The sequence below is a fragment of the Bos indicus x Bos taurus genome, chromosome 12, assembly GCF_003369695.1.
Source record: "Bos indicus x Bos taurus breed Angus x Brahman F1 hybrid chromosome 12, Bos_hybrid_MaternalHap_v2.0, whole genome shotgun sequence".
In the NCBI taxonomy this organism is placed as follows: domain Eukaryota; kingdom Metazoa; phylum Chordata; class Mammalia; order Artiodactyla; family Bovidae; genus Bos; species Bos indicus x Bos taurus.
The window spans coordinates 52,429,250-52,442,257 of record NC_040087.1 but is presented as its reverse complement, the minus strand read 5'-3'; the positions used below and the strand labels follow the sequence as shown (position 1 = coordinate 52,442,257).

Sequence of the window (13,008 nt, the reverse complement as noted above, 5' to 3'; positions counted from 1 at the left end):
CCCCATCTTCTTGTTGAAGGAGACCAGACAGCCTCAGAAAGCTAGAGGAAGGAGAAGTTATGAGGAAGGAGAAGTTATAAGGAAGGAGAAACTGGGAAGTGGCTAAAGTCCCTGGTTACCAAACAGCTATAGAGTAGAGAATGAAAGTGTTAGTCACTCAGTCATGTCTGACTCTGTGACCCCAGGGACTATAGCCTGCCAGGCTCCTCTGTCCATGAAACTCTCCAGGCAAGAAAACTGAAGGTAGCCATTTCCTTCTGCAGGGGATCTTCCCAACCCAGGGATCAAACCCAGGTCTCCTACATTGCAGGCAGATTCTTTACTGTCTGAGCCACAGGGAAGCCCTGGTAGAGAATAAGGATGATGATAAGTAGAGGGAAGAAGAGGAGAAAAATAGGCAGAGGCCAACACTCAGGAATGACTGAGCTACAATATGACAAAGCACTAGGGTTAATGTCTGGGGACTCCTGATGGAATGCCCTCTGGCCACGGATGAGCAGCCTTCCAGGGAAGGCCTCTGTGAAGCCTGGCCAGCCTAACGTTTCTGCCCTGGAATTTCCATTTCCTCATTAATCTTTCCATATGCTTCCCAGGTGGCACTAGTGGTAAAGAAGTCACCCGCCAATGACACAGGATACCCTTGGCCGGGAAGATTCCCTGGGGAAGTGAATGGCTACTCACTCCAGCATTCTTGCCTGGAGAATCCCATGGACAGAGGAGCCTGGCAGGCTGCAGTCCCTGCCCTTGAATTTCCGTTTCCTCATTAATCTTTCTAGTAAGATCCTGTTTCATGAACAAGCCCAACTGAAATGGAAACACCTCTCAAAACACATTCAGGGAAAAGTTCTTTCATGATACTTCATCATTTATGGTCAGTTTTAAAATCTTGATCATTTCCAAATAATATTTGAAAGAGATTGGTTAATTGTAAACAAAGTACTATTCCCAAAATGGTGGATCCTTTTGACAATGTATCCTCCCTTGTTCTCTCAAAGGCTTGCTTGAGATCACAGAAAGAGAAAGCAGAAGATGATTTAGGGAATGAAGAGGACAGAAAGAAACTATGTGCCTCGCATAGCAAAGAGCCTTTAACAGACAGGAAAACCAAACGAACGAAGCAGTGAGCCAGCTCTTCTACTTTTCTGTCCTCTGCATGATACCAACAATATCACTTATTCACATAACAAAAAAAAAAAATTTTTTTTTTTAACAGAAAAGGCAGCTGCACCTTAGGAAGGTTAAAAACTGAAACCTACATCCCATGGATGGAGGAGCCTGGTAGGCTGCAGTCCATGGGGTCGCTAAGAGTTGGACACGACTGAGCGACTTCACTTTCAATTTCCACTTTCATGCATTAGAGAAGGAAATGGCAACCCACTCCAGTGTTCTTGCCTGGAGAATCCCATGGATGGAGGAGCCTGGTAGGCTGCAGTCCATGGGGTCGCTAAGAGTTGGACACGACTGAGCGACTTCACTTTCAATTTCCACTTTCATGCATTAGAGAAGGAAATGGCAACCCACTCCAGTGTTCTTGCCTGGAGAATCCCATGGATGGAGAAGCCTGGTAGGCTGCAGCCCATGGGGTCGCACAGAGTCAGACACGACTGAGCGACTTAGCAGCAGCAGCAGCAGCATTGCTTTTAAGGCCCTCCCACATGTGGGGGGAAGAACAGTTAAACATGGAAAACTTTGAAAATTGTTTCCTAATTTAAACAATCTGTAAAACAATGAAGCATAGCTAAGCATCCTAAGTTTCCTTGTAAAAGAAACAAAAAGTGCAACAGTTTTAAAGCCAGGATCCTCTGAGGTGTAAAGAAATTCCAAAATTAGGTCCTGTTTCCTGGCTGTGACAAATCTGCGCATTCTTTTAGCACTAGGTATCCAAGGCAGAGATTCTCAAAGTGCTTTCTGCACCGCTGAAAACCTACCAAGCAACAGTAAGTAAAAATAAATCTTCACACCCCAAGTGCAGAGCACTCGATTTCCATCATGCCTTTTACACTAAGTCATTGAACAGCAGGCCCTTAGTCAGAAATTCTAACAGAATTCAAATTTTGTTACCTTTCTTCAGATCAGCTATTAAGCACCCTGTTGGTGTTGTTTAGTGGCTCAGTTGTTTAGTCGCTCAGTTGTGTCCGACTCTTTGCAACCCCGTGGACTGTAGCCTGCCAGGTTCCTCTGTCCATGGGATTTCCCAGGCAAGATTACTGAATTGGGTTGCCATTTCCTTCTCCAGGGGATCTTCCCAACCCAGGGATTGAACCCAAGTCTCTTGCAGTGGCAGGCAGATTCTTTACCACTGAGCCAAGGAAACCCAAGCACCCTGTACATTTTTTTTTTTTAATTCAGATAGTATTTATATTTAAACATCATAGTACAGTTCCACCTCTGAGAAAATCTTCCAGGGTTACATAATTTATGAAGGTTCATATGAAAGTGAAAGTGAAGTCTCTCAGTCGTGTCCGACTCTTTGCGACCCCATGGACTGTAGCCTACCAGGCTCCCCTGTCTGTGGGATTCTCCAGGCAAGAGTACTGGAGTGGGTTGCCGTTTCCTTCTCCAGGAGATCTTCCCAGCCCAGGGATCGAACCCTGGTCTCCCACATTGTGGGCATACACTTTACCATCTGAGCCACGAGGGAAGACTTGAAGGTTCACATAGAATTCATAAGAAAAACGTAAATTAGAATAAGTCTTACCTTTCATTCTTATTCTTAGACACATTGTAATTTATGTCAGTTAAATTTTCTAGGTTCTGGTCTCTACAGGAAAAAAATAAGCAAATATTTAAATACATATATATGTATATGTGATTTAGTTACATATAATTTTAAGAAATAAAGCATTAGAATAAAAAATTTTAAACCAGTACATAATTTTAAATACAGTCATTTGTGGTTGTAAAGAATATGGGACACTAAAAATCTGACATTGAGCTATTAGATCTATACAACTCAAATAGAGGACAAATTACATTATGAGAGAGAAGTGAACTAAGTTTTTGGAAGGTTTGAGAAATTCAGTCTGAAAAGAAACAACTGATTGATATCTCAGTTGTGTGAATACTTCACATCACAAAGGACTAACTTTGTATTTCCATGTGGATTATCTCATTTAGATCTCACGGAATCTTGCAGGACAGCATACGAGGCTCAGCAACTCTAAGTGAATTTTCCAAGGTCAATTAACTAATTTGTAAGAGTCAAGGCTTGAAGCTGAGCCACCTGCTCATCTGAAATCAAGTCTTTAATATTTAGAGTCTTCATTCCAGCCTTTTGCATAACAGAGACATGAGAAGTCAACCCAAAATTTGAATCAACAGTCCACAATGTGGAGGATGAATGGGACAATTAGATTCTTAAATCTTGGGCTACAATGATTTGTCACACTTTCATGAGATACAATGTTCTCTGGTGTGTTATGTACATATTAGCTGTTTATATATTTTTTCTATAATACTGGTAGTTCTTAATTTTCTTCCATGAGTTTGGAAAAGCCTTGTCACCAACTCTACTGGTTTGCAGGATGGTTTAGGAGTAAGAGTGAGGCCATTTCTTCCCCTACTTTTATGAGCCGGTTAGTCAACCTTCCTAAGCTTCCTTTTGTAAACTAGGATAATATCTAAGTCCACAAGGTTTCAGTGAGAATACATGAGTTAGTGTAATAAAATTTATAGGCACAATGTCTATAGTTGTGCCTGAACTGAGTAAGAATAAATAAGTGATAATTAATAGAAGTGTAGTGACACAGCAGTGGGCACTATGGATTCCAAAATGTTGAGGGACTGTATTTTCATTTCTGCTGTAACTTTTCACATCTTTAGCATTAACTCCAGTTTTCATAAATCTCCCTTCTCTGGTCCTGAATGGTAGATTTCAAGTAAGGTTCTTTTACATGGAATCAGTGTACAGACTCAAATTGATATTTATAAGGATAAAAAATAATATAGAAGTCTTTGTATTTATGTGGAGTGAGACTTACTACTCTTTTTATATAACATCCAAGCCATCAATAATTGATAAATATGTTAATTGGGCAGCATTCCATAGCTATACTTAAAGCTCACATTTAAAATACTAGCTACATATCTTTGAAAATGTAGAAATTAATTAAATTAATTTTTAATGTGAGTTATAGTAGAAAATATGCCAATTTAATATATGTAAAAAGTAAAGGATTTCAGAAGTAGCTTGGAAGTATCAAAATCATTTGATGCTACAGTCTGAATAATGTAAAATTCAAAACTGACTTCTCCAGCATAGCTCCTAGAACTATGTGAGGAGACCTCCCAGATCTCATCTTTTGAATTTAGAAATAGAGACAGCAGGCTTTTCCTTTTTAACCTTGATCAGTTCAGTTTAGTCACTCAGTCGTGTCCACCTATTTGCGACCCCGGGGACTTCAGGATGCCAGGCTTCCCTGTCCATCACCAGCTCCCGGAGCCTACTCAAGCTCATGTCCACCAAGTCGGTGACGCCATCCAACCATCTCATCCTCTGTCGTCCCCTTCTCCTCCCACCTTCAATCTTTCCCAGCATCAGGGTCTTTTCCAATGAGTAGGTTCTTTGCATCAGGTGGCCAAAGTATTGGAGTTTCAGCTTCATCATCAGTCCTTCCAATGAATATGCAGGACTGATTTCCCTTAGGATTGACAGGTTGGATCTCCTTGCTGTCCAAGGGACTCTCAAGAGTTTTCTCCAACACCACAGTTCAAAAGCATCAGTTCTTTGGCACTCAGCTTTCTTTATAGTCCTTGATGGTCCTTCCTTAATTACTAGAAACACCTCTTGACCTCAGGACTCACCATACTATTTTAACAGCCAGGGTATTAAATTATCCTCCCCGTTAACATTTGAAAATAATTCTTCGCTAAACACTTGTGAATAGTGGATTAAAAATTAAGTATTTGACTTAACTTTAAAGGATCATGGTCTTCCATAATCCGGTTTCCCAGCAACGTCAAACTGGGATGGTTGGCAGAGGCAAACACTGAGAGAGCACCCAGAAATGTGAATCTTGGGGAAGGAGGATTCTATCCTAGGAAGTGATTCTCCCTCCAAAGCTAACCTTGGATGAACTGAGTGGCATTTTTAAAGGAAGCTGGTGTTTTTCATTATGACTTAAGAATAAAATCACATTACTGTGACTTAACACGGCCTTGCACGCAGTAGCTGCTCCAAAAATACTTATGGCCTTAAATGTATTTAAATTCTCTTTTCTCCTTCTCTGGTGGAAATTTATTGCTACCTTACCCAGCTCTGGGAAAAGACATGAAAAGGACCCCAGGGGAAAGATGTTAGGCCCTGAACCTCTAAGATAGCCAGCTCCGCACACATCTAGGTACAAATTATGCACCAGGACCACAGAGAAAATGTTCACAAGAGACAGTGATGGACATTTCACTTCCATTTGCATCAGTCACCCAGAACCTGCCTTACTTCACCCCTGAATTGCACGTATTTATTTCCTTTTTTTCACTCAGCTCCCAACCCTAGCTTTGTTTTCTTATTTTGGAACACTTCCTTACGGGGTCGAATATTGCCCTTCCACCAAATTTATATGCTGAAGTCCTAACACCAGCATGTCAGAATGTGCCTTTATTTGGAGAAGGGGGTCTTTACAGAGATCCTTATGTTCAAATGAGGTCATCAGTGTGGGTCCTAATCCACTATGAATGGCATCTTTATTAGAAGAAGGAATTTAGGCTCAGATACACACAGATGGAAGGCAACGTGAAGAAAAATGGTGAAGACAGCCCTCTACCAGCCAAGAAGGGAGGCCTGGAATAGATCCTTCCATCTGGGCCTTCAGAAGGAACCAACCCTACTGACTTCTTGATCTTAGACCTCTAGACTCCAGAATGATGAGAAAACAAATTTCTGTTTTAACCCACTCAGACTATGGTTCTAGTTATGGCAGTCCTAGTGAACAAATACAGATTCACTTCTGCCCTCACGACAGATACTATTATGTATAGTTCCTGAGCCTGATGCCAGCTACCCTTACCTGCTTGGCACTTTCCACTCCCAGTTGCTGCAGATACTGCATCTTTGATCTGTCTATACTTTCATTCCCCAACCCCACCCCCAGGACCCAATCTTTTGGATCCTAGCTATGGTGAAGGAGGGCAGAAGTGGATTTAGACCTAAGCAAGGAGGAGACACCAGAAGCTCACAAATTCAACCACTCCAGGTAGATAATTCAAAATTGGAACCTGTACTTGCCTTCAAAGAAGCACACTCCAAAAGGGATATAATTGTGAATCATCAAATAAACCATGTTATTAGGGTTATAGAAATTTTGCTGTTTTTATTAAATGGTGCCACATATCAAGTTTGCTAGAGTGGGCTATAAGATTTTATTCTGAATCCTCTATACTAATATTTAAAGCAAAATTAAAAGTTCCAGGTTATGAAAAGTACAAAATGTGGATTTTCTCTGGCTGTTCACCCTGACTGGTGTCATCAGCTAGATTTGGAGATACAATAAAAAGAAGTTCAGATTGCCCATAAACTTACCAAACTGAAGAATGTGAAAATAAATGTTCATTTTTTAATTAAGACCACATCTATCACGTCATGTCTTTTACACCATGATAGAAGATGAAAAGCTGTGAGTCAAAGTGTGAAAAATAGATTTTTATAGAAGCCCAGCCAAATGCTGCAGGGTCAAACAAAGGCTTGATTCCAAACCCTTTCTGTGGCGGTTCGATGGAAGGATGACCTGGTAATTTTGTAATTTTATGAGCAGTCAGAATCAACTTTAAGAAAAACCACCAATTCTCTGTGGATCCAGCAAGAAGTGCTATAAAGAAATTTTGTTAACCATAGTAACTAAAAATGTTTTTCTTTATGTAGACTTCAAAATGTTTAGGAAGAAATATGAGTTATCTGTTATGTAGAGTCATGGCATACATTTGGAATATAGGTATTTATCTGTTATAATCATGCAATCTATTTTCCACAGCCCCATTAAGGAATATAACACTTCTTAACAAAGCAGATTAGGCCAAAAAAAAAAAAAAGAGAGAGATTCCAGGGACCAAGCTATCATTATGTCTCGTATAATACAGGTTTTCATAAGATATGCTCTACGTGAAAGTTAACAGATCACTCCCAACTGCTCTTCCTCTCTTATGAGGGTGTGGGAGGTGTTTATTAAAAGCAGCAATATGTTTCTCTCTCTACAGCTTACTTAAATTGTTTTTGCAGAGTATCAAACACATTTGCAAAATTAAAAGCCTCCATATAAAAAATTCACTATGGTACTTCTTTTATGCCAAGAACTAAATCTTAGGCTTTAAGCTTTAGTTCAAAAGGAATATTTATCTCTCTGAAAGAAGTGTAGGACACAGTGAGATAACTGCTATAATTCTTCAACTCTATTGACTTCTTGATATGGGCCCAGCATTACATATTTTTATAATTAGCTTTAATGAGGGAACCTTAAAGATTTGGTATTAAAGAAATTAACAGGTCCATAGAGAAAATGATCAACTTAGATATTTTAAATATAAGATATGATCAAGAATTTCAGTGGCTCTAATTCACTCTGGTTCATTGAGATTGTGGCTCAAAATAGAGTCATTGGTTTAAGCAAGGAAGCCAGTCATAGGATATCAGATCCCTCCAGTCTGGTTTTACTCCTGAGGGCTCAGAGTGTTAGAGTTATGAGGCACTATAGGTTTTATCTAGCTAGGTGATCACAGGTCTTCATTTATTTTGAGATTTAGCATGTAACTCAGAGAATATTTATTAAGCACCTAATGTGTGCCACACATTGTGCTATGCACTGTAGATAAAGAAGTGAACAAGACAGACCCAATATTTGCTCTTAAAAACCCAGTAGTTGAAGACAGATTATTAAATAATAATTCCCTGTAAGAGGCAAACATTCTGCAGAACACAATAATAGCTTGAGAACATCTAGAAGGACCTGAAGCAGAAGTGATGGGTCAGGGTGGGCTTCTCAGAGCCTGAGTAAAAGACATCTAAGCTCATACTTGAAGTATAAATAGCAGTTATCCCTGCAAGAATGATGGCGGAGGAGCAAGGTATGAGCAGGTCAGAGAGTGAGTGGCTGGACTTTGCTTGTGGGTGGGGCCTAGCAGGGAATGGGGGTGGAAAACCTGTGGAGGCAACATCATGCTAGGCTTTGGAAATCAGGTTAAGGGCTACACGTTATCCAGTGGCAATGAGAAGACACCAAAGGATTTCATCAGAGGAAGGACAGGATCAGATTTATGTTTTAGGAAGATCACTCGACAGTGTGGCAGATGGACTGAGGGCAGAAGGTATCACTGACCAGCAGATGGACTAGTCAGGAGACCTCACAGTAAGCTGGGCTCTAGTAGCAAGTGGGGATGATGAAGTGTCTCAGTTCCTGAGATAATTAGGAGAAGCATTCAAACTGACCTATTGATTCCGGGGAATGAAGCAACAGAAAGGGTCAAGGTGGCCTCCCATCTCCAGCTTTCTGTCTTGAGCAGAAATGTGAGAAAGACACAATAGGGAGATAGGGAAGAATTCTTGTCTTATTGAAATACTAGCAAGACATGTCTCCGCAAATAGGAAACCCTTTATAAAGAAGGAAGTATAATACTACAAGAGCTTCCCAGGTGGCACTAGCGGTAAAGAACTTGCCTGCCAACGCAGAAGACATAAGAGACGTGGGTTCGATCCCTGGGTCGGGAAGATCCCCTGGAGGAGGACATGGCAACCAACTCCAGTATTCTTGCCTGAAAACTCCCATGGACAGAGGAGCCTGGCAGGCTACCTTCATAGGGTCAGAAAGAGTCAGACACGACTAAAGCCACTTAGCACGCACACAGTGTGTAATTCTACAAATAGTTCAGAGTATTTTTTCTACTTTAGATGAACGATGCCCTTCTAACAGTAAAGACCTGTATCACTGGATGTGTTTCAACCTTCATAAGGGAGCAGCTGCTTATAGGCTACAGATAATTGAGAAATATTTATCTTTCTTTAATGTTGGTTCATGAAAATGTGAAACTCACTGCTAAAAGTCACATGGTTTTTCCCTGAGTAAATGAAAATTCTGTGCACATCTGCATTTGTTCACATTGTTGGGCTCCTAGAAGAGCTCAGGGACACCTGCTCACATTCTGATTGATGACTGAAGCTTATTCCGCCCCTAACTGTGAATTAAATATACAGCTGCTGGAAATGTCAGCAAAGTCACACAAAAGCAACTCTGATTCACTGCTGTTATACTATTAAATAATCAGTGCTCCTGTCACACTGAATTGGATGTAAAAGTGCTTTGTGGCTATTATTTCTACTGGGAGGCATGTTAAAATGCCCCCTCTCTTTACCCATTAAAATCAATGGGCCACATAGATACACTGTAGATACTGGTGACTGAACACATTGAATGAACTCCCTTTTTTCAAATAGGCAGCTCAGTCTTTCCTGTTCATTCTACGATGATTCTTGAATATCCTGGCTGATTATCATCAAATCAGCCCCCACACCCCCCGCCCGCCTCCTTGTGGCTCAGCTGGTAAAGAATCTGTCTGCAATGTGGGAGACCTGGGTTTGGCCCCTGGGTTGGGAAGATCCCCTGGAGAAGGCAAAGGCTACCCACTCCAGTATTCTGGCCTGGAGCATTCCAGGGATTCCCTGGTGGCTCAGGCAGTATAGAAGCCACTTGCAATGGGGAGACCTGGGTTCAATCCCTAGGTTGGAAAGAGCCTTTGGAGGAGGGCATGGCAACCCACTCAAGTATTCTTGCCTGGAGAATCACCAAGGACAGAGGTGCCTGGCGGGCTATAGTCCATAGGGTCGTGAAGAGTCAGACATGACTAAGTGATGAAGCACAGCACAGCACAGCATCAATATGTATACACTATCGTGTGTAAAGTGGATAGCTATGAGAAGTTGCTGTATAACACAAGGAGCTTAGTCTAGCGCTCTGTGATGACCTAGAGGGGTGGAATAGGGGGAGGGAAGGGAGGCTGGACGTAGAGGTGGAGAGGAGGACTGGGGTGGGTGTGGGGAGGCAATATACATGTAATTATGGTTGGTTTGCATTGTTGTATGGTAGGAACCAACACAATGTTGTAAAATTTTTTTAAAGAAAAGGAAAAAAAAAAAAAAACCCACACAAATAGAAAGGGCAAATGAAAACACTAATGTAGAAAACAAACTAAAAGACATAAGAACCAGGCTGATAAGCATGTCACACTGTCCTCTTGCTACCGTGGCTTCAGAGCACTTTTCTGTATGTTATTTGCTTTCTTCATCCCAGAATAGCGAGACTATAATTCCTAGCTATATATTTATTACAACAAAATTTCAGGTCAGCAGAACAATGTAGACTTCTGATACAACGCACTCTGGTGCATTATTGATGAATAAGCTCTTTTGGTGAAAGATATAACATAAAGATAGGACATAAAGACTCCCTGGAGAAAAAAATAGCAACCCATTCCAGTATTCTCACCTGGGAAATCCCATGGACAGAGGAGTCTGTTGTGGGCTATGGTTCATGGGGTTGCAAAGAGTCGGACACAACTTAGCAACTAAACATGTATGACATAAAGATAGTGAACTGAAAGATATTTACAAAACTCAAAATGGAAGTTCAAGGTTAAAATCTGCTGGCTTTACTTGGAGCTGTAATTCTGAAGACTCAATATCCTTTCCAATGCTCCAATCCTCTGTAAGCATCTATGTAAATCACTGGTTTGGTCCAGCTTCTCCAAAATGTGTTTTACTCTTAATTAATTTCATACATTTTTCATTTCAGTCCTGATACTCTATTTCCTCTAGACAACAAACACTAATTTGTCTTCGTGCAAATAAGAAATATACAACTGCATGTGAGAGAATGCAATTGATTCCGGAAGAGTACAACATGTTCTTTGCTGACAGGAAACACATGGGTTATAAATGTGTGCTCATTTGAACATAAGAAAAACAAAAGGCTTCTTTTTTAAAAAGAGAAGAAAGAAAGAACTTTGGGTACAGGCAATGGCAACCCACTCCAGTGCTCTTGCCTGGAAAATCCCATGGACGAAGGAGCCTGGTGGGCTGCAGTCCATGGGGTCACTAAGAGTCGGACACGACTGAGCGACTTCACTCTCACTCTTCACTTTCCTGCATTGGAGAAGGAAATAGCAACCCACTCCAGTGTTCTTGCCTGAAGAATCCCAGGGATGGGGGAGCCTCGTGGGCTGACGTCTATGGGGTCAAACAGAGTCGGACACGACTGAAGTGACTTAGCAGCAGCAGCAAGATAGTTAGGCAAAGTCACTTACCGCTTAGTATTTCTGAGTGCTGAAGGTTTCACTTGAATGAGATTGTCTAAAGCTTGGCTGTTAAAAAGAGAAAAACACAAACTCCAATCAGTAATGGGGTTTTTTTGTTTGTGCTAGGTCTGTAAACCAGTATTATAAATCTGCTCTGTCAGGAGCAACAGACAGGAGAGCTATGAAATGACTGCTTTTATTTGATTACCTTTGATTGCTTCTGATTACTGCAGGATTCACTTTGATGAGTTTATCGAGATCCTGGTTTCTGTAAATAGAAAAATAAAGAGGTTAATTATAAATTCTTTTGGTAAGATCACTAAAGTTATAAATCTGCTTGAACTAACAGTAAAACAGAACATTCTTCCTACCCAAAGTACAAAAATTAATACAGTTCTATTACCTTTGATTTTTGAGGAGAATTTCAGGATTCACTTTGATGAGCTTATCAAGATCTTGATTTCTTTAAGTGCAAAAAAATTAAAGCAGTTTTGTTAGAGATAATCCAGGTTTAAGTTGGTTGGAACTGGAAGAAGGGATTAGCTATTTTATCATTGGTTGTTGTTGTTGTCAGACTCTTTTGCTACCCCATGGACTGTAGCCCGCTAGACTTCTCTGTCGATGGGATTTCCCAGGCAGGAATACTGGAGCAGGTTGCCATCCCTTTCTCCAGATGATCTTCCCAACCCCAGGATTGAGCATTGACAGGAGGATTCTTTACCACTGAGCCAACAGGAAAACTCATCTATGAGACCTACTGGTTTGGCATAGAATGGCCTTGAGATACATTTCAATCAATCCAGGGAGGATACATTGTGTAGGATCAAGAGAAAAACTACTCTAACTTCACACAGTTTGTTGTCAGAGCCCATCTACCAGGGCACGCTGACTCAGAGTCCACAGCAGACATCTTGTGGTTCACCACTTTTACTCCGGAATGCTTTAACAATACGAAGATACAAATGATTACAAGGTCCTTGATATTTTAAAAACCATATTCATCAACTAATGATATCATTTTGTAAAAAATTAATAAGCACCAAAACTGGGATTATACTTAACGTAAGGCTTGGCAAAGAGAGTTCCAGTAATCCATCAAAATTGTGACTTCTCTTTCCTCTATGATGACTTAAAAAGCTGAAATCATGGTCAGATTAGGGACATGCTCTGATAACTGTCGACTTCCCAGTTGAAATGCTATGACTTTCTTTCCTCAGTTAGAGACCATGGTTTGCGATCACTCATTGCATCCATATAATACTTTGTTTTTAAGGGCTGGAAATTAGTGATTTTTCAAAGTGTTCCTCTAAACCATTTTATAATATTTATCCAAAGAAATAGAATAGCCCACAGTAGCAAGAAATCTTGGGATTGATAACACCTGCTTCCAGTATATTTTAGACAGTTACCTGCCTGTATCTCTTTCCCCCTCCAAAGTCCTCTTCCCTTAAATAAAAATATAGTTTACTCTTCAAAAGTCTGATGGGAGATTAAGAACTAAAGGAGAACCACTTGGAGGTTAATCATCAAAATGTCTGAGAAAACCTACATGGGAAAAGAATCTAAAAAAGAGTGGTATACATATAACCTGAAACTAACACAGCATTGTAAACCAACTATATTCCAATAAATTATTTTTTTTAATCTGAGGAAAAGGTGTGCATTTCCCTCCCCAGCCCCTAAGCCTTTCCACAGAATTTGCTTCCCAGTTCATGGCTTCACTGAGTTTCAGCTCTT

At 40.6% G+C, this 13,008-nt stretch overlaps 1 protein-coding gene across 11 annotated transcripts in view; it reads right to left on the bottom strand.

Moving 5' to 3' along the window:
- SCEL (sciellin) overlaps nucleotides 1-13,008 on the bottom strand; it is a 126,031-nt gene that overhangs the window by 25,615 nt on the left and 87,408 nt on the right. For 7 of the 11 annotated variants that reach the window (XM_027557746.1, XM_027557754.1, XM_027557743.1 and 4 more), the window contains 4 exons: nucleotides 11,675-11,734; nucleotides 11,480-11,539; nucleotides 11,281-11,337; nucleotides 2,699-2,761 (listed from right to left, as the gene is read on the bottom strand). In XM_027557746.1, the coding sequence (XP_027413547.1) occupies nucleotides 2,699-2,761; nucleotides 11,281-11,337; nucleotides 11,480-11,539; nucleotides 11,675-11,734 (240 nt within the window). The remainder of the gene's footprint in view (nucleotides 1-2,698; nucleotides 2,762-11,280; nucleotides 11,338-11,479; nucleotides 11,540-11,674; nucleotides 11,735-13,008) is intronic. The other 4 variants (XM_027557750.1, XM_027557749.1, XM_027557752.1 and 1 more) reach the window with 2 other exon arrangements.